This window comes from Lissotriton helveticus, chromosome 6 (assembly GCF_964261635.1).
Source record: "Lissotriton helveticus chromosome 6, aLisHel1.1, whole genome shotgun sequence".
Classification (NCBI taxonomy): Eukaryota; Metazoa; Chordata; class Amphibia; order Caudata; family Salamandridae; genus Lissotriton; species Lissotriton helveticus.
In genome coordinates, this window is record NC_136067.1 from 1,054,132,022 (window position 1) to 1,054,158,236 (window position 26,215).

Below are 26,215 nucleotides of genomic sequence, written 5' to 3' on the forward strand. Positions count from 1 at the left end.
CCGGTCTCTTCCTCTGATATTTACAACCTAACAAGCGGTCCAGAATTCCCTTTATTGCAATGCAATAGGTCTAGCATTTGTGAGAGTTTAAGCTATTAGTATTAGGTTTCATTCACAATATGCCACTGTTTTTGGCATTGTGAATGAAAATGCCCCGATGCAGGTCATCTGTCCCATGCAGGTCTCCAACCCAGCACCTACTAGTTTTTGCAAGGGGTTACAATGCGATTCCTGCCTTATAAATATTCATGAGGGACATATTACAACTATATCCCAAAAAATACGCTTTGTGGTGCGAGTGCACTGAAGCACACCCTGTAACGCAAAGAGAGTGTCTTTTGCTGTGCAAGGCAAAATTGTGTTGTGATCAGCCTCTGTTGTGCCTTAGATCTCAGATGCCTTAGCCCTATTAACTACATAGGGGGAGCGAGACTAAACAACTATCCAAAATGTGTATGACGTAACATGTAGATGAGTAAACAAAAATGTGTATGACCCAGTCAACAATTAATAATCGAGTACAGATTTACTCCGGTCAATGCCAGGGCTGGATTACAGAGTGAATCTTCCCAAACCTGGTGCAGGTATAGGGAAAAGGGGTTCTCTAAAAAGAAACAATATTTTCCATGTGGAAAAACTAAATACAAAAGTAAGTGCAAAAATACTTTGGTGAGACATTAAAGCATGTGAAAATACATGGATTTCACTTGCGGAATTGTTTATGCAGGATAGTATGAGCAAATGTTGCAGCTTCTCATTAATACTCATGGAATTCTTTGAGACCTACCTGAGGACTTTGGAAGTTTATGCAGATCACAGGTCTAAGACTAGAGGCAAGTACCGGATTTTCAAGTAGGAGTCCTGAAAATAGAAGCCTGTATTTTTTATATGACATGCTTTTGTGATAGCCATTATAAATAACAGTGAGGTGGTAAGGACCAATAAAAAAACAAGCAGTGGCAAAGCCTATTTCTCGGAATTTGGCAAGCCTGCAATGTTTTATTTCATTTCTTTCTTTTTGCAAACGTATGCAGTAGTCATTGAAGGTGTAATAGCAATAACATATAAAAATGCTGCCATCTAAAAGTGGCCTGAATGTTTTTTTTTTAAATAACACAAAAAAGACACACCGGTAAAAAAACACACGAAATGGAAGTGGAAATGATACACTAGCAACAAAGTAGCAGATGTGCAGAAGTGCACCAGCGAAATGCCGACAGGTACAGTGAAGAGAGCCAATGGCTGAAGTAGGCTGTCCCAGTGCCCCATGCTGAATGCTTTGTGGACGGAAGCAGAATGTGAATGGCACTTGAACAGACCAATGGATGTTATGTACATTTGTATGTATTTTTGTTAAGAATTTGGGGCACATGCATCAATATTGCTTTTTGCGATTCCTTAATTGAGAAAAATAAGGAATCGCAATTAAGGAATTCCAAATTGCAATGCATCAAGAAATTGCTAAATAAATAGCGATTTCTTAAAATTCCTTAATTGCGATTCTCTAATTGAGAATCGCAATTAAGGAATACTTCTCCATCTATTCCTATGGGCCTAGAGGCCCATAGGAATGAATGGGAAGACATTCTTAATTTGCGATTCTCCATTAGAGAATCGCAAATTGAGAATGCAATTTCAAGGGTGCAGGGGTGTCCAAAGGACACCCTGTTGCACCCCTGAAATCTGCCTAAAAGTATATTTTGCACACACACATGCCCCAAAGGCATGTGTGTGTGTAAAATGGAACTTTGAAAAATGCACTTTAGAGCATTTTTTGCAAATTACCATGAAGGTCAACTTCATGGTAATTTGCTCCCCTTATTTGCGAATTCGCAAATTTGTAAAGTTTGATGCGTTGCATTTAAGGAATCTCAATTTGAGATTCCTTAAATGCAATCGCAATTTAAGAAATTGCAATTTTGCGATTTCTTAAATTGCGAAAGGTACAAAAATGGTGATGCATCCCAAAAATTTAAATTGCATTCGCAAACGGCCGAATTTTGCGATTCGCACCATTTGCGAATGCAATTTACAAAGATCCATGTGCCCCTTTGTTCGGAATAATAAGGAAAATTCAATAAATATATCTTTACAAAATATAATTTTTTGGAAAACATGAGGCAGCTAAGAACTGTTTTAAGCTCTGTGGTGTTTGGGCACTGTGAGCCCACCCATAAAAAGAGAGAGATTCCCACCTCTATAATTACATGGCTGATGCATATTCGAGTTGAAGTAGCATACAAAGGCTTGTTTAAATACTTTGGGTTTCAGAAGAGCTGGTGTCTTAAAATGAATTAGAAGCATTGAGAAGTCTAAGGTTCTGGGCTCAGAGAAACCCGCCTATGCGTTTTCAGCACTTGAAATTCAATTCACAAGGATTTGCCTGATCTAAGGCTAGTAGTCCATGGGAAGCGAGAGACCGGCTACATCTTGTAGTAGTGGATAAGGAAGTAATGGGTTGGAATGAATGAGTAATTGTTTTATTCCTAGAAATTATTGTCACCAACATCCTTGCATTTACACTAACTTGCCCGAGAATGATGAAATGTCTGTTGCCGTTGTGTATATGTTTGTGCCTTCAACGCGGCTCTCCATGCTAATATATACTGATACTCTTCCATACAACTCTTCCTTCCGCACTTCATACCCTGAAATGTGGTAAGGAATAGAGTTTTGGTTCAGTCCAACACATTGAACACGTTTCTTCTTTCATTATTGCCTTCTGGTGAGGTTCGGGTTGACAGCTAACCTTGTTGAAACAGATAAGTCATAGAAAATGTGGGTCAGTTACATATTTGACAATAGGAGAAAGTGGTGTCAAAATATTTGTCAACGTGTGAACTGGGGACCTCCATACCCATCCACAATCACCATGGGCACAGTTCCCTCTTTCCTTTACATTTCTACTTTAAATAGATGGGGGTTAACTCAGTGAGTGGGACTTTGTTGGGTTCAGGGTACTGCGTCAGGGTTCCAAAGCCATAGCGCCTATAAAGTTTCAAAAGCCGGAGTTTATTCTGTTTATATTTAGCTTGTTGGTACATGGATAGCATCACTCCTGCAAAGGATTGTCCCCAGGACAATGGATGGTCTTCTCAGCTTGTTCATATATCCGGCCAATACTAACGACATGAGAGAGCTAGAGGTTGAATCATTGATACCGGGCCTAAATACTATTGAGGATGCTCTTTTATTATTTATTTTCAGGTTTGACTTGCTGTTGCAAAAAGTGGGGACGGCTGGCTGGTCTCCACCAGGAAATTTGTCCAAGGTTCTCCAAGAAAGTCATGGGGCTGTGAGAGCATGATTGGGAAGATGGAGGCACAAAAAATGCACACAATGCTGGTTTCACTGTATTGAGAATTAGTTGGAATTGGCTCCAATCCAAGGTTCTTGACTCGGAAAAGAAATAGCTTGAGATACAAACCAAAGTGAGAGAGGCTTCTCTTTTTTTTTAATTGCCCTTTATTTACTTTTACATTTCGACTTCACAGTTCTGCGTTTCTGACAATAGAGAAACCCACATCCCATGCCCCAGTGCCATATTGTGGTTGACCCTTACATCCCCCCGCCTCACCATACAGCATGGGGTGGAGGTTCACAGCACAGGAGTGTGGGGCAAGAGAAGCTCCTCCAATATATTTTTCGGAAAGGAAGAGATGTGATTGGCTTACAGGAAACCCACTTCGCAAAGATGAGGCACATAAAGAAATAGTTACCTCCCAGATGGGTAAACATAGCTCTTTCCCCTGCATAAGGAGTTAGAGCAGTTTTACTTTGAAAAGATCAGAGTTTCACACTGCTTAACAAACAAGCCAACCTACAGGGGCAATGGCTGCTCGTGCTTTCCTCCCTGCTTTGAATACTCTTGATAATAATATTGGGTTATGGAGTGAACCTACACAAGCCAAGCTATTATGGGAAACGTATTAATAATGCCAAGGTATTCTCCTCCTTATTTACCGGCAGGAGATTTTATTGTAGTGGGGGATATGGAGTTACATTTCTCAAACCACAGACCTTATAATACAATGATAAAATCCACACCGTTTTCAAAGAAATTATTTTGAGACTTGGAATTAAGGGGATTCTGCAGTCAAAGAGGGCCCAAAAAGTAGAGGATATACTTTCTTCTGGCAGTTATGAACATTTCAATAGATTAGATCATTTTCTTATTCACAATAGTTTGGCTTGGGAGATGAATAGGTTAAAACATTACCTGATCCACCTTTCAGATCATGCTATGGGTGAGTTGAAGCTAAATCTAATAAAGGAGGACAGTATTATTAAACAATGGACTTTCAATAGAAACCCTTTTATCAGAACCAAATGTCAAAGAAAGTATGCTAAGAGACTTACAAAAGAATTTATGGAGAGTAATTTGGGAATATCAACATTGAGAATTGGGTGGGATACAGATAAAGCTATTCCTAGTGGGTGTGTAGCCTCTATTCTTAGTCAACATAATCGTACTCATCAAAATCAGATAGACAAGTGCAAAAGGGAAATAGAAAATCCAGCTAGGGAACACAAAAACTCAGTTCTGAATAGCTCAGACTTAAAAGCTACATGAAAAATAGTAAATAATAATAATAAAAAACGTATAGCCATGCTGGTTAAGGTCATACTTAAAAATGGGAGGCCAGTAATTAAAACAAGCATTGGAAATGCAATAGGTCTCGCCTTTGTTGGAGTTGGAGCTATTGGCATTGTAAACTGCAATGTTTTTTTTACGTATGTAATACGTTTTATATTTGTTGGAGCTATAGGCAATGTATTTTAGTTATGGGTAATGAAGTGTATGTATGTGGTGTTGTGGAATTATGTGTGTTGGATTTGATTAGTTAGTTGTGGAATTGTGTGGTGTGGTGTGGATTTGTAGATTTCAAGGAGGTGACTTCCCAACCCCCCCATCCACTGAGCCACAGGTGGTGACATCACCTACTCGTACTTCGTGCCCAAAGCCTGCAATGACCTCCATATCCCCTCTCCTTACCCCCAAACACTTGAAATCCGCCTACTCAGTCATTGAATTGCAAAAACGGACAGAATACATGGCTCTGTACCCAGATGTCATACTCTGCCCGCTCCGTTCCCTTCTTATCTTGCGCTTGGAGGACACCCTGCCAGGTAAGATGTGCGCTCCACAAATAATCATAACATAACAGGCCAGCGTCTGCCTTGATTCTGTCATGGCAGGTGGTCACCAGAGTGACGTCGAAAGTTTCAATTAATTAGTTTTTTAAGTTGCCCAAACTTCAGGGTTGCCCCAGCTTGCTCCGGTGTTTCCATGGTTAGTGTGAGTGTCCGGTTGCCCAAGCAATGAAGACACACACATTGAAAGTAGTTGGTGTTAGAAAGTGCATTTGAGCTCCCTAAAAGCTAATTTGTTACATATTCTGGCACGCTGGGAGCATGTTCGGAGCACTGCCCTAAAGGGTGCTGTAGTAATACTACACTACACTGAAAACAGCAGTTCGATGTACACCTGATTATTCACCTAAAGTAGCCAATGTTGCAGGCACGTGAACAGACACCAGAATGCTTTGGGCATGTGCCCGGTGTCAGAACGGAGCTGCGGGCACGTGAACAGATACGGTCATACGGACGAGCTTTGGGCACATGGGTATTTTCCAGAAGATGCTTGTGACCCCTAAATGACAGATACGGTCATACGGACGAGCTTTGGGCACATGGGTATTTTCCAGAAGATGCTTGTGACCCCTAAATGACAGATACGGTCATACGGACGAGCTTTGGGCACATGGGTATTTTCCAGAAGATGCTAAATGACCTGGGAGGAACGTGGGGGCTGTAGCGTGGCCAGCGTGTAATGAACTCTAGTGCAAGCAAGGAAAAGGATCCTGACCGCTGTTTCAACTGTAAAATACAGAAATAATCACGGTTCATTGCCCCCCCCCCTTCTAGGGCTCTGGTGCCACTGCACTTGCTGCACCGCCGCTGCCCATATGATCTTCATGTTGTTAGGTCGTTCTGTGCAGCTTTGTTCTTGTAAGACTTGCGCTTTACAAATTGTATTACATAACATTCACAGATGAAGCCCAAGCGGCTGGAAGCATTTGAGACCTTACCATGTGCTACATTAAAGTACACGTGTTACCCGTGATCTCCGTACGGTGTAATGTCAGACATAGCATGGATACTCGTTTGTAAACCCGCTCTGCACAATCAGAACAACCACCGCGTCATCTTTGTAGTCGATGAAGACGGAATGTTCCTTTCACAAGACTTGTCAAGCTTTTGTTATTGAGTAAAGATTGTTCCTGGCCGCGGTGCAGACAAAAAGCGATGGTGTGCGCTCAGGGTCATCAGCAGGAACCGATTAGAATTGCTTGAAGACTCAGGCAGAAGCATATTTCATGCAATCTTTGATAAAAATGAGCCGGGCGCCTCAAAGCTTGATTTATTGCCCCATTAATAAAGAGCGGGACGGTTCGTGGAGGCACGTCTACGCTGCGAGGGGGCCTGGCCACAAGAGCACACAGCAAAGAATGGTGCAGGCGCACCCGGTATCTGTCTTCAATTACCGCAGGCCCTGACAGCTGGTAATTGAAGAAATATGCCCTTCTGTTGCGCGTGTCAGCACGGAATAAGCAAAAGGCGGAGCAACTCTCACGCCTTTGGCCTATTGCGTGCTCTCTTTTAAAAACACAGCCATGCGAGGCCCAATTGCCATGCAGCTGCCAAAAATAACAAGCAAAAATCACAAGCTTTCTGGAATTCGATAGGTTAGATTTTCGAAGCTCGCAGAAAAGGATTCTTAAGCCACGCCCACTTCGTGGGACGTAGGCTGAGCCCTAAAAAATTTATATGGAGAAATGGGAAGAGCTCTACTAGGCTGGAAAGGCACAGTTGAGGATCTATGGAATTATATAAACTAGTAAAGGAAAGCTTAGTCCCAAGACAATAGTGGTAGGAGTTTTACCTTGGACTGAAACATTTTAATTGTGCTGATAGCGATATGTTGGGAGATTGGGGACAGTTTTAAATAAATTGCCCTGCGTATTAGTGGCGCTTTTACTTGTTCGTTTTTTTATAAAATTCAACTTAACCTACTGTGTATTTCGCTGCTGTAGACTCCGCCCCAGCCTCGTTCCGCCGCGGCGTGTGCCGTTTGCTGCGGAGGGCCAAGGGTCCGGACACACTTCGTTTCACTTCCGGGTCAGGCAGTAGTTCAGGGAGCGAGGGACGCCCGACCCATCGTTATTTAAAGAGCATGTCGGGGCGGACGCGCAGACAATAGTGGTAGGAGTTTTACCTTGTACTGAAACATTTTAATCGTGCTGATAGCGATATGTTGGGAGATCGGGGACAGTTTTAAATAAATTGCTCTGTGTATTAGTGGCGCTTTTACTTGTTCGTTTTTTATAAAATTCAACTTAACCTACTGTGTATTTCGCTGCTGTAGACTCCGCCCCAGCCTTGTTCCACCGCGGCGTGTACCATTTGCTGCGGAGGGCCAAGGGTCCAGACACACTTCGTTTCACTTCCGGGTCAGTCAGTAGTTCAAAGGCGCGGGTCGCCCGACCCACAGTTATTTAAAGAGCATGTCGGGGCGGACGTGCAGCGGACGCGCGCCAAAGGCGCGCCAAAGTCAAGCCCGTCTGCGCCCGTCCGCGCCTGGACCGGGGCCACCCCCCTTACCTGTTCATTGCCAAATCTAGATTCAATTATTACATACTCAAGAAATACCCTCTTGAATCTTAACGTCCAGTCAAAGGAATTATGCCCGATTTTTGGATCTCACTAAAGAGCCTGTGATGTGCCCGTGGTGCAATCTAAAGTTCCTCTTTACGAATACTATATGCTGTTCTGAGGTACAACAGACTTCGAATTCTTACACAGTGGCACAAAAACGTTTGCGAGGCTTACTTTTAAATACTCGCTCTTTAATCAAACATAACACAGCGTTTGCTGAACTATTGGAGGCTCATGATATAGATATGGCATTTGTTACAGAAACCTGGGCAGATGATACATCTGATATAGAGCTCTCACTGGCCATTCCCAAAGGATATCTATTAATTAGGAATGATAGACAGGAGAAGAGGGGAGGGGACATAGCCATTATTGTTAAGGATAATCTAACAATAAAAAGCTCAACCCTAGGAAGCAGTCCTGAGTGTGAACTTCTTTCATTTGGAATCACTATTAGTAAAAATTACATATTTAATGGTGTATTACTTTATAGGCCACCGGGATCTAAGAGTAAATTTTTAGAAATAATCAGCCACATTATTGAAGCTAGTGTTGAACATCAGGAGTTCTCTATTTTGGGTGACTTTAATTATCATCTAGAAAACGCTGATGATACATATACAAATTTACTTTTGGAGCTGATGGCCACCGCCTCGTTGACACAAATCATTACACATCCTACTCATGAGGCTGGACACATCTTAGATGGTATATTTACATCTAACCCTCATCTGGAAATGCAGGGGACTTTGCAAATTCCCTGGTTAGATCATAAAGCTATTCAGTTCTCACTCACCTCATCCCATCATCTTGCTCGTCCTCATTCTGCCTCTAGGTCCTTCACAGGGAGGAATTGGAAGGAAATTAGCCCCTTGCTACTGCAGTCGACTCTAGCTGCCTCCAGACCAATATTGAGGTCTGAAGTTAATATAGCTACTAACACCTTCAATAATTGGATAAAATCAGCAGTAGATATCTTGGCCCCTGTAAAAATATTCACTAATAAACGGCTAAAGAAATATGAACCTTGGTTCGATGATGCACTGCGTCTTCAGAAGCAAAAATGTAGACGGGCTGAGAGACATTGGAGGAAATCTTATGGAGATGTGGAAAAAGCAGCCTACACTCCGTCATTGACTGTCTATAAAAAAACGATCTTAGATAAAAAATGTAGCTATTTCTCTAATAAAATTGTGCAGGCAGGCACATCAAGTAAAACACTGTTCTCAGTGCTAAAGGAGTTAGTGTCACTTCCTACTGCACCCCTATCGAACAGTGATGCTGCATTTTGCAATCAATTGGCAGATTTCTTTAAGGATAAAGTGCTCTCGATTTATGAGACATTTTGTGAAAATAATAGTAACACTATAGTGAGTGAATCTTTTTCTTCTTCGAAATAGTTTGACTATGATTTAGTTGTCTTTGCTCCTCCAAATATAGAACCGATTCTGCAAACAGTTAGACAGGTGAAATCAGGAGCTCCTTTTGATCCTTGCCCCCCAAAAGTATTCCACTATGCTGCAGAGGAGATAGCGAACTACTCTATTCTGTTTTTAAAGAGATTTTTGATTCTGGCATCTTCCCCGAGACATGGAAGAGGACATCTATCCTTCCCTTGTAAAAGAAACCTGGTCTGGATCCTGGTGTTCTTAGTAATTATCGACCTATAGCCAGGATCCCGTTCCCAGCAAAATTGCTGTAGAAGATTATGAATCACCAGCTCACGTCCTTTGTTGCCTTACAGAACTCGCTGGATCCCACACAATATGGCTTCCGGGAGGGGCATGGCACGGAGACAGCTTTGGTCATGGCAGGGGAGGAGCTTCGATCATCGTTGGACTCAGGTGCGAAGGCCGCTTTGATTCTGTTAGACCTCTCGGCGGCCTTCGACACCGTGAGCCATGACATTCTCATCTCGAGGCTAGGTGGGTTGGGAGTCTCAGGTTTGGCATTAAGCTTGCTTAGATGTTATCTTAATAATAGACGCCAGTTTGTTCAGCTGGACGATCACTGCTCTAAGCAATTCCAACTTCCGTGTGGGGTTACGCAGGGCTCATCTTTGAGCCCTACATTATTTAATCTATATGTTACCCCTTTAGCAGATGTCATCTGGCAGTTTGGTTTCTCGTTAGTATCTTATGCTGACGATACACAGATTGTGGTTTCTTTCACTGGCAACCCAGATGAAACAGCTGCTCGTTTCAATCAATGTATGACATCTGTAGACCACTGGATGAATACAAACTGCTTAAGGCTGAATGGAGGTAAAACGGAGGTGCTTCTCTTGGGCTCAGACCCCTCCTTATGGTCCGTGAAATGGTGGCCTCAGTCGATGGGAATTCCTCCTATCCCAGTAAAAAAGGCTAAAAAATTGGGAGTTATTTTTTATGACGGTCTTACATTTCGACCTCAAGTTAACAAGTTGCTTCTCAGGTACATCTAACTCTAAAACTGATTCAGAAGGTGAAACCTTATATCCCGCCATCCACTGTTAAGACATTGGTAACATCTTTGGCCTTATCTAGATTGGACTATGGCAATGCCCTGTATTTGGGTCTTTAAAAACAACATCTTGCCAAACTCCAACAGGTTCAAAATTCCACGGTCAGGATGCTGCTGAACATCCCTAAGTTTCAGTCAGTGTCCCAGGGCCTTAAACATCTTCACTGGTTGCCGGTGAAAAAAAGAGCTGAATTTAGGGCCCTGTGTCTGACCTTCAAAGCACTACAGGGGATAGGACCTGAATATTTGAAACAACATCTTCTATGGTATCACCCAAACAGAACACTTCGTTCTGCCACAAAAAAACTTCTTCAGGTATCAAAAATCAGAAGGGTACGCTGGGGAGGAAGTAGTTTCTTTTTCCACACTGTCAAACTTTGGAATAGATTACCGTTATCAATAAAGAACAGCACAACTCTCCTCTCTTTCAGGAAGGCAATCAAAACTTGGCTTTTCTTGCACTGATTTCTCTCTTGGTAGTTCTCTCCGCTGTAGCGCCCAGACGCCCTAGGGCATTCGAGCGCGATATAAATCATAAATTCATTCATTCAACCATTGTGGAGCGGATTATTAATAATCCACTGGTGCAGGGTCACCACTTCGTCCAGGGGTTCTTAACAAGTAAGGAGGAATTGACACTGGAGCAAAGTACAAACCATAGGTCATTTATTAGCATTCATGAATGGGGCCTCGTCCGTCAAGCACCATAGAGATACTCAAGGAGAGAGCACACGGAACGATGGTTACATGTGTTTTTATATCAAAGATCACAAGCAAGGGACGCTCAGAGGTAAACAGAGCTTTTGGAAGAACACACAAATGAAACAATCAGTAAGAATAAACAGCCTTGGTGCCTTTTGTAACTGTCAAAGCCTGGAGCTGCACAAAAAGATAGGCTATCTGTGTAAACTTTATCTAAGGCTTTACCATTGTTTAAAAAAACCAGCGCAAACGCCAGCTGTTCTTTTGCGCCGAGTCTGCATGTATACACAGCCTACAATGCCCCAATCTAGATTCTTTACCAATGTTTATGCAGGTGCGGTGTCAAGGAGGGAGCCAGGATGAAAGCAGGGCAGGGGTGAAAATGGATGAGGCAAAGCCTAATCAAAAAACGCGAGAATCAGATTTTACATTTCAACACCATAACTACCTTATTTAAAAATATTTGGCAAAACAGTAGGAATTCTTGTTTTTTGTCAGAAGCTGCAACTGTCCAGTTTTTAAATCTGGTAAAAAAAACAACGGTTTGTGAGAGCTCTACAAACTGATCACAAGTTGTTCACTGGTATTTTAGTTAAAAGATTACAGAAAGTCAATCTGACAGTCACTCGAACAGTGACACATCAAAATCAAAAAGGATTCATTAAAGGCAGGTTCCATAGTTAACTAACAATGGCTATGTTTCCCATAATACACATAGCCACAACAAAACACCGCTCTAGCTAATCACATGATTAATGCATAGAAAATATTCAAATGCGTTAATTGTCTCTACTTGAGGAGGGTGATCGAAAGACTATGATTTTGCCAAAACTTTATCACAGCAGTAAAAGGAAGCAAGTGTCTTACTCAAAAAATCTGCATAGGAAGAGGGGCAAGGCAAGGATGACATATATATGTATATATATCCCAGAGCTGCTGGGTAGTTATAGTTAAGACCGCGTTTCCAAAGGAAACAGATTTTGTTTTGTTTCCTTATAACTTTAGAGCCATTTGACGAACTTCACAAAACATTCCCCCAAAAAAGATTCATCCACCTCAGCTCCTTCCTGTAATGTAACTAGTTTTCCCCAAGCAATTTCCCACAGGAAAAAACAGACCCAGCTACAACCAGAATGGCAGAACGGAATTACACCAAAATTGGCAGAAAGCTAGATCTTTTACCCAGAAGTGTGCTTTTTGTGATTTGGTGTCAATCGGTTCAGTAGATTTTGAGAAATTAAGGTTTAAAAATATATGTACAGGCATGGAGGAGCCACATATCCAACAAATCTAATGATAAAATCTGATTGGCTGCCACCACATCAACAAAGATGTTGCTGCAGACATTTTAGGACTCGGGTTGGTGATTTGTCCTCCAAAAAGAATGAAAAAGTACATAAAAAGAGGGCAAGTTAGCAATATCCTTCCCTCTAGGTATGGTATGGGGCCAAAAACTATTGTTTTTAATTGGAATCCTAGATTCGAGAAGAATTCTCTTACAATTTATTTTTTTAATAGGCGGCCTGCAGCAGTTTTCCTTTTTAAGTTCAAAGTGGTGGACAAGGTCCATGGGAGTTGATGGTACATTATTTTTTTTTATTTTTGGGGAGGGGCGTGCGTGGAACTCCCCGACCTGAATAGCTATTGACCTCAGGATCCCTTCCTCCGGATTGAAGACTTGAGCCCTCCAGGATGTGTTGCTGGTTTGTTTTTTCTTAATATATTTATGGAGTGGGGGGGCGTGTATTGAATCCCCCTCATAAAGCTTTATGAAGGCCCTGGGACCTGATGCCTGGGGCTGATTGCATATTTAAATAGGGAGGGGAAATATAGCCCCGCTGCCCTAACCCTAGTACGGCCCCATGAACCATCGCCTGGGGCTACCACCTCTGGCGCTAGCAGTATTGCTTCCGCCAGGCGGAAGCCAATATTTCCTTTTCTTCCTGGCCCGCGAGCGAGGGCAGGGAAGAATGTTTGCACCTGCAAAGGGATAGGTCTTTCTCTCCCTGGATAGTGGAACCTGTCAGTGCACACCACTTCAGTTGGAAAGCCACCAAACATTCTGCCTCCCTATACAGTTTTCAAGAAATTGCCTAAAAATCCTAAAAAGATCAATGTTGGCTTCGGACTGAGGAGAGCATGGGAGGGGAGACCTTTGCTGGGGGTATATTCTATACGTAATTTGGGACCCATTGAAAGTTTCAGGACCTTCTTTGAGCTACTCATATAGACAATTTTTGAGAAGTTGTCTATGCAGATCATCACTATCACTGCAATTTGCCTCTGGGAAAACACAGTTTCCCAGGGAGTTTCTGCCATGGTTAATGATCCACTGTGGTGGGGTTATGCGCCAAGATCACATAACATCAGGACATCTTGTCAGCTCAAAGCCTTCCTTATCATTGTGGTGGGGAGTGGACTCCCTGCTCAAATTGTCCTTTAACCACTGCAGACTTTCCAATGTGTGCAGATGTTGAATGGTCAGCCTTGTCTCCATCTGGTGACATCCATTCTACTGTATGGTCACTCATGGTACAGCAACAACCATCATTACTTCACTCTTGAGGCAAACATCAACATCATCCATTTAGCTTCAGCCGGTTTGTGAGTACTGACCCAAACAACCAACAAGCGCATATAGATATATATATAAACTTGTTTTGACCCCTAGTAGGCAGAGTAAGACATTTTTGTGTTTTCATATTCTATGCTATGAGAATTAATTTTCAGAAGTTGGGGTTACAGCAATGGTTTACATAATTGCTTGTGGTTCTGTATTGACCAGGGCACATGGCTTAGCAGTCTTCCTTGTTGCAGATTTCCAGGCAACAGGTCTGCCCGACTGTTCTGCTCACCTACCCCCTTCTCAGTGTTGTCTATGGCCAGTGGGTGAGCCACACCTGCCCACGTGTAACACTATAATGTGGGGCTCCCTCTCCTCTAATTTCCCAGAGACACCTTATTTCTGCACCCCAGATTCCAAACTCTAATCCACCATGGCGTTTTCCTCTCTATGACTGTCACCCAGAGTGTGGATGATGTAGTGTCATGAGACTGTGCACTAGGACCCTTGCGGTTCTGGCCGGACTCAATAGAAGAATTACATTACTTGCTGGGAGGTGTTATAGTGTGGTTATTAACTGTTATGACGTAATGAGAGTGCAGTGTGTGATCGTGTGCTGAGGAATAAAGACGTCTGTTACATAGCTCCATGTGTGGCACACGTGTACATCCCACATCATGATCACATCATCCAACACCTCCGTGACCTCCACTGGCTCCCGTTGAAAGAAAAATAACCATCAAACTGCTCACACGCCCCTACAAAGCCTTCCACAACACCAGACCCCAGTACCTCAAAGAACTAATCTTCTTCCACACACCCAAGAGAAACCTCCGCTCTGCCGAACTCGGCCTAGCCACCATCCCTCACTTCCACAGGGCCAAGGCAGATCTTTCTCCTACCTCGCAGCCACGGCCTGGGACTAACCCCCCCTTCACATCCGACGAAGCCATGCACTGCACCAGTTCAGAAAGGACCTCAAGACCTGGCTTTTCGAGTGACCAATAGAGCTGCTAATACCCCCTCTCCCAGTGCCTTGAGACCCTCACAGGTGAGTAGTGCTCTCTACAAACCTTGATTGATTGATATTCATTGGCATGCTCCCGGGCTGTGGAGGACGCTACATCAGGCAATGAGTACGGGATACGCGCTCCAGAGAAACAAGACTGCTTTCCCTGAGAGTTTGCAATGGTACAGCAAACTGCTTGTACGTGCCACGTGTGCCCAAAGTTGAAGCAATTATAAAAGGGGGGGCCCAGCAGACCAGAACCAGGTAGGGCCTTCATATATAGTGTACACAAAAAGATACCTGGTATCCTTGTCACTTACACTTTTTTTAATTTACAAAAAAACACGCTATATTCCTTTCGTGATTGGGTTATTTAATCACCCTGTTTTTTTAATCATCATTTTTTATAGAAGGAATCTAGCCTTCACACAGTTACACAACCAGTTTGAAAACAGTGAGTCACAAAAGATGAGGGAAAGTTCTTTTTTTAAAATTTTTGAACGCTGTTGTGAATTTATAAGGTATCTATTCTATTCCTTTATCATGATCCTTTATTTGAACCAGCTAAATTAATCGCTGCACCAACGCGTTTCGAGCCTCACTGTTGTCTCTGTGGGCTCTCAACAGGGCATCTTACTTTCCCACATTGGACTCATCTATAAACACAAAAATTGAAACACCTGTCACTGTTTTGCACTATTCTTTTCAGTCTTTACTGTTACCTTATGGGGATTGGGCACATACCTGCCAATATGGTAACAATCTTGTCTCTATCTTTGGACTCTTTCTTTACACTCTCGAGCAGCAAGCACACTCTATTTTATTGGTGGACCTGTAATCAATAAAGTTCTGTTTTAAATGGACCCCTATATATGATACTGTTAGTTCAAACAACCTAAATGTCATGTCAGTTCCACATACCTGCACTCGTGATTGTTCGATTGGAATTTACAAGCTCTGAATTTGGAGCATTCTGTTTCAAATGAAAAAGAGAGAGGCACACGCCTAATGAGTGCAAAATGTTCGTTATATGTCGTTTTATTTAATAAAGGAGGGCATTTAAAGCACGTACCTTTTGGCGTTTTTTATTTGTTCTCCGCCAAAGCCCGCTCTCATGGATTGTCTTTCTTCACTCTAATAATAACAGGAACCGTACATCAGGTATCCATCATCTAAAACGTTTACTGTTTACCGTTTTTTAGCTAATGGGGCTCCCTGCTTACCTACGTGCGCGTTCTTCCCTGCTCGCTGTTAGTTCCAAACCAATTCTGCCTCGTTTCCGCAATGAGTGGCGCGCTAAGCTTGCGCATGAAAAAGGCGTCCGTGTACTGCTGGGATATGTAGTTCTATATCCTCCAGCTCCGTGCATGGTGGGCCTATTATTTTTTCGATAGTGTGCATGTTTAAGTTGTAGTGAGTATTGCTCCCGCGCAAGTGTGTAAATAAATGTGTCCTCTATTAGGGACTTTTTCTTTGAGCCAAACGGCAGTTAGGCCCTGATGAGAGCCCACAGAGACAACAGTGAGGCTCGAAACGCGTCGGTGCAGCGATTAATTTAGCTGGTTCAAATAAAGGAATAGAATTGATACCTTATAAATTCACAACAGCGTTCAAAAATTTTAAAAAAGAACTTTCACTCATCTTTCGTGTAACAAAAAAAGAGTTGAATCTTTGTTCCACATTGGTATTGTTTTTTGTGGTTGTATTGTAAAAGTCTTTTTCATTGGTCAGAATTTGTTTTGGTTGTATGTATAAATGTAAATTGTGTAACATATAAATGTATGTGGTATATGTTTTCAAACTGGTTGTGTAACTGTGTGAAGGCCAGATTCCTTCTATAAAAAATGATGATAAAAAAAAACCAGGGTGATTAAATAACCCAATCACGAAAGGAATATAGCGTGGTTTTTTGTAAAATAAAAAAAGTGTAAGTGACAAGGATACCAGGTATATTTTTGTGTACACAAAGTTGAAGCAAAGCAGTATGAAGTTGGTGTATGTAGAGTCGAAGCCCCGCTCAAGCCCAGACACGGATGTTGATGAAGTTGAAGGCCCTACAGAGGAGCACATTCAAAAGGCCCGCCAGAATCTGCTGGTAAGGCTGAAAGAAGAAATATTGAACTGCGCATAGAGCATCTTCAATACAAAACAAGCATTGAAAATGCAATATGTCTCGCCTTTTATTAAGTTAAAGCCATTTGCTTTGCTATACAATAGCATTAGCAAAGCAAATGGCTTTAACTTAATCAAAAGCGAGACCTATTGCATTTTCAATGCTTGTTATAGCAAATTCCCCATTTTCATCCTCTGCTCTTGAGTAAAAATGACGTCAGGTATTTTTACCGTCACGGGCACGGCTGTCTACTGTCCAGCCAGGGATGAGGCAAACACATATAAGGTATACACACGTGTACAAAAGGCTCGCAAGATACCACTGTCCATCAGGTTTCCACAGTGAATGATGACTGTGCAACACAGGCAGCCGTAGGAAATATTTCCTTGGAGATATTTCTGCTTGAAACACGTTTTGTGCGTGACAAAGTTATGCAGTCAGCGCAAGCATAAAAAGTTCAGGAAATTAATCTAAGTCTGAGTGAATCAATGCAAGGGGTTTCCTCGAGATTTAAGTGCCATAACAAAAATGATACACAGTCTTGTGGTAACACCTATTATTAGGCTACAAAAGGCAAGTCAGCTTGTTGTGTGACTAATAATGCTGCTAACCACTGTAGAAGATATTAGAAGGAGCCCCACTCACTGCGCTTACAATGCTGGTATTGTCTGGGATTTAGCATGGTTACATAGTCTAGAAACAATGGCCGCTCTCTAGATTTGTTTTGATTATTTTAATAGGAGTGGTTGGAGTCAAGTTGATAAAATGTTACCTGTAGAAGCAAGAGACGTGTTCTAGGCTCCCCACTGGGACACTTTATGTGATCTGAGACACATCGCATGATTTCCTTGTGCCTATGGTCTCAAACAGCTGCCAAACACAAGTAGCGTAAACAAACACAAAGATACTGCGCACTGCTGGGAGCAATTGAGAGATCTGCAGACTGCCTTGCATCAGATCACGGGGAGAGCTGCGCACCTATAGGCGCCGGCGACCCGAGAGATCTTGCTGTATTGCATTGGACGCAATAGCAAGATCTGCACCCCGTTGTGCCCCAGTGAGATGTGTTCTCGGCTCCCCACTTGGACAGTTTATGTGATATGAGGCACATCGCATGATTTCCTTGTGCCTACGGTCTCAAACAACTGCCAAGCACAAGTTTCGTAAACAAACACAAAGTTACTGTGCACTGCTGGGAGCAAGTAAGAGATCTGCAGACTGCCTTGCATCAGATCACGGGGAGAGCTGCGCACCTATAGGCGCCGGCGGCCAGAGAGATCTTGCTGTATTGTATTGGACGCAAGAGCAAGATCTGCACCCCGCTGTGCCCCAGCGAGACGTGTTGTCTGCTCCCCACTGGGACAGTTTATGTGATCTGAGGCACATCGCATGATTTCCTTGTGCCTACGGTTCCAAGCAGCTGCCAAACACAAGTAGCATAAACAAACACAAAGATACTGTGCACTGCTGGGTTAATGAAGTGATTCGCCCTGGCATATGGAGTTAGTAAGGGGAGTGGGGGTCAGTAATGCGCCGAAGTACGTTGTAGGCATTGCTTAAAAAAATATATATAGTGGTCGCAGTCCCGAAAATGAAAGCGGACCGCACATGCAAAACATAGTGGTTGCAGTCCCGAAAATGAAAGTGGACTGCGCGTGTAACTTACAAAATAACAAATGTAAAATATGGTCTGCTCACGTCAGACCAAGACCTAAAGAAACGTTAAGGACAGCCACAAACAGGTACAATGCAAAAAGCTAAAGGAAGCGATGCCCAAGTGCGACAGACAAAACAGTTCCTCACCGTCAAGAAAGAAGATGGTGCCTTTACGACCTCCAAGCAAGCATGCAGCCCAAGCACAAGGTCGGTGCTTGAATAAGGTGTAGATGAAGGTGCACCTCAAAAGCTGTCAGAACAGCACATGCTCTCAATGGCAGCAGAAAGGAACTCAAAATACGCGGGAGGCGCATTCCTAAAACCACCACCGCAATTTAACAACACCAAGACGCACAATATCGGGGTTACATGACTGTATGGATCGAGGCGTTTGATGATTTAATGGACGCACAAGAAGAAACAGGCAATCAATAAATCATAAGTACTTAATGAACCTTGCTGGTGATGGAGTGAAAGAAGTGGTAAAGAAAATATCACAAGCTGATGCAGTATCATACCGTCAAATCAAGGAAGCCAAGTTGAATCTGATGCCGAATGTCGACTATGAAGTGTACATTTTTAATCAAGCGTGACAACAAGCTGGTGAAATGATGAATGAGTTTGTTGAGAGACATGACGTTCTTATCAAACACTACAAGTTCAGTGAATTCAATGATGAAGAAGCCTTGCGCCTTAGAGTCATTTATGGTTGTCTTTCAGAAGACACATGTTGAGAGAGACACTTAGTTTAGAGAAAGAGCTAATGGTCATGAGGTCAGAAGAACATGCAGATCGACAAGTTGCTGATGATATGGAAGCTTGAATAGCGCATGGTCAATCAGTGTTAATCATGAAAAGAAGCCACAAGGTTGATGTACGCAAGTCGACATCTACAGAGAGAATTTATTTATATTATTTATTTATTTATAAGATTTGTGGAGCACGCTAATACCCATAGGTGTCTCGGCGCTTAGGATAGAGTGATTGTATGGTAGGTGTTTATTGATTGAAAATAGAGGTTTTTAGCTGTTTACGGAAGATTATTAAAGATGTAGTGATTTTAATTTGGTGCGGCAGGATGTTCCAAAGTTTGGCCATTGTGATTGGGAAAGATCTGTCACCCCAGGATACTTTCTTTGTTTTTGGAACCTCTAGGAGGCTGGCTGTGGAGGACCGTAATACACGTGCCGGTCTGTAGGGACATAGGGATTGTTTCAGAAAAGCAGGTCCTGATGCATGGATAGTTTTAAAAGCTATACATAAGGCTTTGAATTTAACTCTGAGTCTTACCGGTAGCCAGTGAAGCTGTCGGATTGTTTTAGAGATTGATTTAAACGTGGGTGTCCCTGTAATCAGTCTGGCGGCTGCGTTCTGCACCAGCTGCAGTCTGTTCATTACTTTTCTTGGGCATTGACGAGGAGTCCGTTACAATAGTCAATGCGTGACATCACCAGAGTGCTGATTAAGGTTTTTATCGTGCTTGTGGGAAGATAGGGGATGAGTTTCCTGATCATTCTTATTGTAAATAATGCGGAGGAGACCACCGCGTTAGCATGATGCATGAATGACAGTTTGCTGTCAAAAATCACCCCTAACTTTCTAACTTTGGTGACCAGAAGAAAATGTTATGTTTTTCGTGTGGGTTTTTATTTCCCATAAAGGTAAGTGTCCAGCCATGGGACTGACATCCAACGGCTGTGGGAAAACCCCCCACTATGTAATGGTTTGCAAAGCAAAAGAGAAACCAAATGCGTCACAGCGAGGAGAAAAAAATTGTGTCAGGTTCCAGAAGCATTCTCGCCACGCCCACAAGGTCAAACAGCAACATCAGTTATGACAAGTAGAAACCAGACAAAGTTGATCTTCGTCACGTTCATCCTATAAAGGCTCTTCAACATCATCAGCAAGGGACAGTAAAGATGATGGATATGCGATTATGGTATTGACCTAGGAACGACGGGCACACACATGTAGGTTTGGCTGCTTGCAAGGAAGAGCAAAACACAAAGGCAAACCACAGAACGAAACAACTAAATTAATTTGGACACTGTCTCAAGACTACAATAAAATTAAACTATTGCACCATAACCTTTATTATAGACAGTGGAGCGTCAATTAACATCAAGCCAGTCAAAAAGTCTATTAGCCTGTCTCCTGTGCCATGCCTTAACCTGTCAAACACAAGGTATACATATGGACTGCTTCTAAAGTTTCACAGAGTCAAAGGTTGTTTACAGTGTCAATGCAATACAGTACAGTATCAGTGCAAGAGCCAATCCACGTTCTTTAAGGAACTCTATCCAGGGCATGCCTACTCAGCTTTGCTACGGCTGCTGACACAGGGCTCATACCTCTCAATTACAACTTCCACATTCAATCTGAAAGTGTGAATCAGTTCCTGTTGTTTCATGGCCTAGGAAGGCTTAAGATAGTAAAAGGGCAACTTCATAATAATGATGGCATTTGCGCTGTTGCCCAGGGGCACTGCAGAATCGCTTTTCACTTGTAAGAAGTCACTGAGAAGAACTAGAAACATTGTTGAAGCATGACATCATTGAGCACTCCACCGGTCCTATGCCATGGGTCTCGTCTATAGTGGTGGTGCCAAAAAAAGACAGTGGAGGTGCAGTACGAATCTGTGTTGATATGCGCCAAGCAAACAAAGATCGGAAGAGAAAGACATCCTGGTCCACACATAGAGGATATGAAAGGTGCCAAAATCTTCTCCCGTCTTGACTTGAACAAGAGATACCATCAACTTGAGTTGGAAGAGAACTGAGGGTACGTCACTACTTTTTGACTTATGTTGGTTTGTCGAAATTTAAAAGGTTGGGTTTTGGAGTGTTGTTAGCTGCAGAAATATTTCAGGATGTTCTACGTCAAATAATTCAACCTGTCAAGCATCCTTTTAATTACAGTAATGACATACTGGTATTTGGGGCAACGCAAACGGAGCATGGCAAGGGTCTGACACAAGTGTGCCAGTTACTTGCTGATGCAGGTCTCACTTTGTATGCAGCAAAGTGCGAGTTTCACAAGACCAAACTTAAGCTATTTAGGCACATATTCTCTAATGGGAAAATTACTCCTGATCCAGTTAAATTGCAAGCACTTTCACCTACTTGCCCCCCACAAGATGTCACCATGCTGTGATCCTTCTTAGGCATAACCAGTTATTTCTCAAGGTACATATGTGATTTTTCTACTGTGAATGGCCCATTAAGAGACTTGACAAATAGAAATGTCACTTTCCAGTGGTCTGCTGAATGTGATCAAAGCTTTAGAAGAATAACACATGCGATTGAGAATGCAACCGAGAGGGCCTATTTTGACCCCAAGTTAAATACTGAGATCCCAGTAGATAAGAGCCCGGTGGGGCTGGAGGCAATCCTTGCTCAACATTATGGTCATTTGAATGCTCAGAGACACATTGTGGCAGATGCTAGTCGAAGCCTGTCTGACACAGAACGTGCCTGTTCTCAGCTGGAGAAGGAGTCTGGCTGTAGTGTGGGCCTGCGAACATTTTTATGTGTTTCAATACGGGAAACATTTCACTATCATTACAGGCCACCAAGCGCTGCTCGCTATTTTTGGGAACCTGAAAGCCAAGATGTCCCCTCGCATTGAGAGGCGGGGGTTGCGACTGCAAGAGTATGAATATGCAATTGTAGACTAGTCGGATAAAGATCAGAACCCTGCTGATTACTTTTCACGAGTACCGCTACATCGTCACAGTTCGACATCCAAAATGGCTGAGGAGTACATTAACTTTATTATGAGGTCCAGCATGCAGCAGCCCTATCCAATGAACAGATTATTGCTACTGTTAATGCTGATAAGAACCTGCTTATCCTCAAATACATCATTTCAACTCAAGCATGAAAGAAGAATGCTCAACCTTTTGCTGACGATGTCGAATTTCAAATAATTAAAAAATGAACAGGATGAACTGTCCGTTACCAAGGACAGTGTTGTATTGAGAGGCTCCAGAATCATCAAACCTGAGAGCCTAAGACAGCAAGTCATTGAACTAGCCCATGAAGAACATTGTAGCATTGTAGCAAACAAGAGAGCCCTAAGAGACCAAGTGTAGTTCCCATGCCTAGATGAGTGGTTGGAGAGGGAACTGAAAGAGTGCCATATTTGCAACTGCTTTCCCTCAAAGTGATGCAGCATCCATTGACAATGTCTGACTTTCCGGCACATGTTTGGGGAAGAGTTGCAGTTGATTTCTTTAAGCCCTTAAGAAACTGACATCATCTCATGACAGTAACTGATGAGTAGTCACGCTTGCCTTTAGTAGAGGAGTTATCATCAACAACCCATATCAAGGTTATCAAGGGGCTGGATTACATCTTTGCAACGTGGGGTATCCGCACCAGTCTCAAATCTGACAATGGTCCACCATTCAATAGCAAAGAATTCAAGGAGTTTCTAGTCAGACTAAATTTCAAGCATCAAAATAGCACACTTCTGTGTCTCCAACCCAATGGTGCTGTGGAATGAGTCATGGGTATACTCAAAAGGGTAATTTAGTGAGCATCAATGGAGGGGATCGAGTTAAACCAGGTCCTGTGTCAATCCCTCTGTGCTTATCCTTCAACTCCTCACTCCACAACTGATGAGAGTTCTACCACAGTGCTATTTGAGAAAGCCATCAGAACCAAACTGCCACAAAGGACAGTAGACTGATCCTTGAGTGCCGCAAAGGTTTGTGTTACAGACACTTCTCAAAAGTGCAAGATGAAACATATGTCAATCTGTGTTGACGAGCTCCGGAAACAGTCTTCGTTGAAGGTGACTGAGTCCTGGTCGAGAAGAAACTAAAGTGGAAAACAAACACTCCATTTGCAGTCGATCGTCTGAGGGTTATGAGATGCAATGGATGCATGGTGATGGTACATCATCCCAGAAAGTCCATTGCACGGACTTGTCACACTTTGAGCGCCTACCTCGACGTTCGTCAGCTCCTGCAATCATGAAGGATTCGATCCCGCCTAACAGTACAGATCAAGCACCAGAACCTGTGCCACCAGTGCACAATGAGAGTCTCATACCACTCGATCTGGCCGACTAGGGCGAGCGCCTCGATGACTTATTGAGGAAATGTAATGTGACTGTTGTTTGTACTTTTTACTTAACGGGAGGATGTAGTGTCGTGTAGACTGCCCGCTAGGACACTTGTGGTTCTGGGTGGACCCAACAGAGGAATTACGTAACGTGCTGAGATATGTGGTGATGAATGGTTATGACGTACTGAGAGTGCAGTTTGTGATTGTATTCTGGGGAATAAAGACATCTGTTACAGAGCTCCGTGTGTGGCATATTCATTTGCATGCTCCTGGGCTGGGGAGGATGCTACAGATGGCACTTCTGGGGTCTTTGGTCACTTAGAAGGTGTCACCCCCTCCACAGGAGGAGACAGACACTCATGTAGGTTGACACACCCACATGTACCCACATACACACACACACACACACACACACCCTAAGAACATAAGCAATCAAAGAAAACACAACAGACCTGCCAAAGATCTGTTCATGGACCACACCAAATTCTTGCAGTTCATCTTAGCACCCTGAACGTGTTCAATCCTGTGAACTAAACTGTAAACAAGTTCAACTATCCTTCTCCAAGAGTTATGGACATTATCTCTCACAGTATTCAATATGACTGCACATATCATGGCTAAAGTTTCATTCAACCTAGTAACAATATGCCCTAAATCAACAATAAGCATCTTTAAAGTGCCATGCATGCACGCCTCTGAAATACTCATTGCCAGAGCCCACTAAGAAATCCCCATGACCTTATCTTAAAATAACTATACTGCCCCCCCATGTGTGTCAATATTCACGTCAGACTTCTACGCATCATCCATAATGAACTAGTCCCACCCAGTGAAACCAGCTGTCATATGTACAAATTTACAGTAAGACTTTCCAGAATCATATCCCCAGGATACTACTCACTATCAGATGCCAGGAGGAAAAGATGAAGTGGCATCCATGTATGCAATGCAAAAAAACTCAGTCTCACATTAGCTATGTTTCTCCGACTATTTCCCACCTTCCTTAACGAATGTAACCTCTCTTTTAGTCCTGTTCCTGAAAAAATGCAATTAAGTCATTCTGCAGCTGCTGTGCTTTCCACATAATTATAGATTTACAACAGTTGCCACATAATCCATCATCTATCCAATATTCTGCAGTGTTACCCCAAAAAATTGCATCTAGCTGAAATGGATTGAAAGCCACTAAAGAAAAGTCACAACATGTTTTGCCGTGCAGTTGAATACCCTTTGCAAAGGTTGACTGACCACCTTTCTGTAGCATATTGCTAGATTTGGATGTCAAACTGGTACTAATGAGGCGATACCTTCACTGGGACAGTGTTAACGTTAAAAATTGTAATAATTAATACTATCCCAACATATGCCGCACTATGCAGCATAATTTGCATTTTGTTCCTTGCTGCATAATAAAATTAACCCAGTCGCATAATTTGACCTGGCCCTCCCCTACTGCTTTATTCCAGTGACCCTGCTTAATAGCAATGTGTACTAGTATCACCAGCTAGGAATCCACTGAGCTGAATCACATCAAATTTTTTGGGGAAAAGTAAACAAGATGTTGCTGAAAACACTCATAAGTGCCCCGGAAATATGTATTAGTAAGTGGCTTATGACAAACTGTTCTCTGCTTATATCCTGTGCGATGATGAGTTATTTACCCAGCATAACCAACCTTATTTGGATCCCGCTGTGACATTGTTTTCTTCGTTGTATTTGTTCCAGATAGCGTTCGGTGTCTGAGCGCAGTTAGACAGAGAATGATAGAACTTTCCTGTAACACGCAGCTTCCTCCTGGTGAATAAAATTAAATAATACGTGCACAGCCCGAGTAGATCCCAGGAGACTCGTAGACACAGAGCAAAGGAGGTCAGACGCAAGCACGGCTTCCGCCCCAGGAATACTTCTCAATGGAGCTCCGGTCGTAGGGCATAGAATCGCTCTAGTGATGAGAGCTTCAAGATTATTCGGCCATGAGCGAGCATGCCCTCGGGAAGGGACACTTACTGGTGCATGCTCAGTATGAGACCCTGGATGTAAATGTTTGCGCATGCTCAGTAAAGAAGGATTTATATAAAATGTGTTCTTCAATTGTTTTTGTGTGAACTTAGTTGAAGGATACCAGGGAGCTCAACGTTTGCACCAGTCACGTTTCTCAATGTCTTATTATTATTATCTTTTGGAGTATGATTACGTGATTTGTCCGGATGTTGATTTTACGGTTATCCAGTTCCAAAGTGGGAGGTTTGGCCGTAAAGGTGCATCCTCTCCGCTGCACCGCCGTATAAACAGCTGCAAAGGGTAGATTTTCACAAAAAGATTGAACGCGCTGCTCAGAAATTAAATCGAGTGAGTAGGAAAATATAGAATGAACTGATGTATTTCTCGGATTGTCCATCGTTTGCCATGTACCAGAGCTCGAAACCGAAACCCATCCCGTCGTGTCTGTCAGCCTGGGGGCTCGGCTGGGCAGTGTCTGGAGGCTTGTCTCCAGCACGCCCGAGTTTTTCCGCAGGTGTTTAAAACCATTTGCATGTTTACATACCTTTGTAAACTGGTTACTGAGGCTTTTTCTTTCTGGTTCCAGTACCCCTGGCCCCCCACTCTGCCTATTCCTTTGCTGTAGTGTGAGGATGCATTTCTTGAAAAGGAATACAAAGTACAGTTCCCGTTGGCTGCTGCTGTCGGCCAACGGCCGTCGCGTGCACTACCTCGGTAGTGCTGCGCACGTCCGTTGGCCGAAGCGGCCTCGCCCGCTCAATAGAACGTTCCACACTGGCGCGGAACGTTCAGAGCAGCCAATGGGTTAAAGAGCCTGCAAAGATCTGGTCTTGATAAATAGGGTTTTAAATAAAAAAGTATGCATTCATTTGTAATGT

At 42.9% G+C, this 26,215-nt stretch overlaps 1 protein-coding gene across 2 annotated transcripts in view; it reads right to left on the bottom strand.

The window, feature by feature from the left end:
- Nucleotides 1–26,007, bottom strand: part of LOC144763254 (uncharacterized) — a 121,467-nt gene extending 95,460 nt beyond the window's left edge. For both annotated transcript variants that reach the window (XM_078648693.1, XM_078648692.1), the window contains exon 1: nt 25,012–26,007. In XM_078648693.1, the coding sequence (XP_078504819.1) occupies nt 25,012–25,035 (24 nt within the window). In that variant the 5' untranslated portion in view covers nt 25,036–26,007. The remainder of the gene's footprint in view (nt 1–25,011) is intronic.
- Between the last annotated feature and the right edge of the window lie 208 nt (nt 26,008–26,215).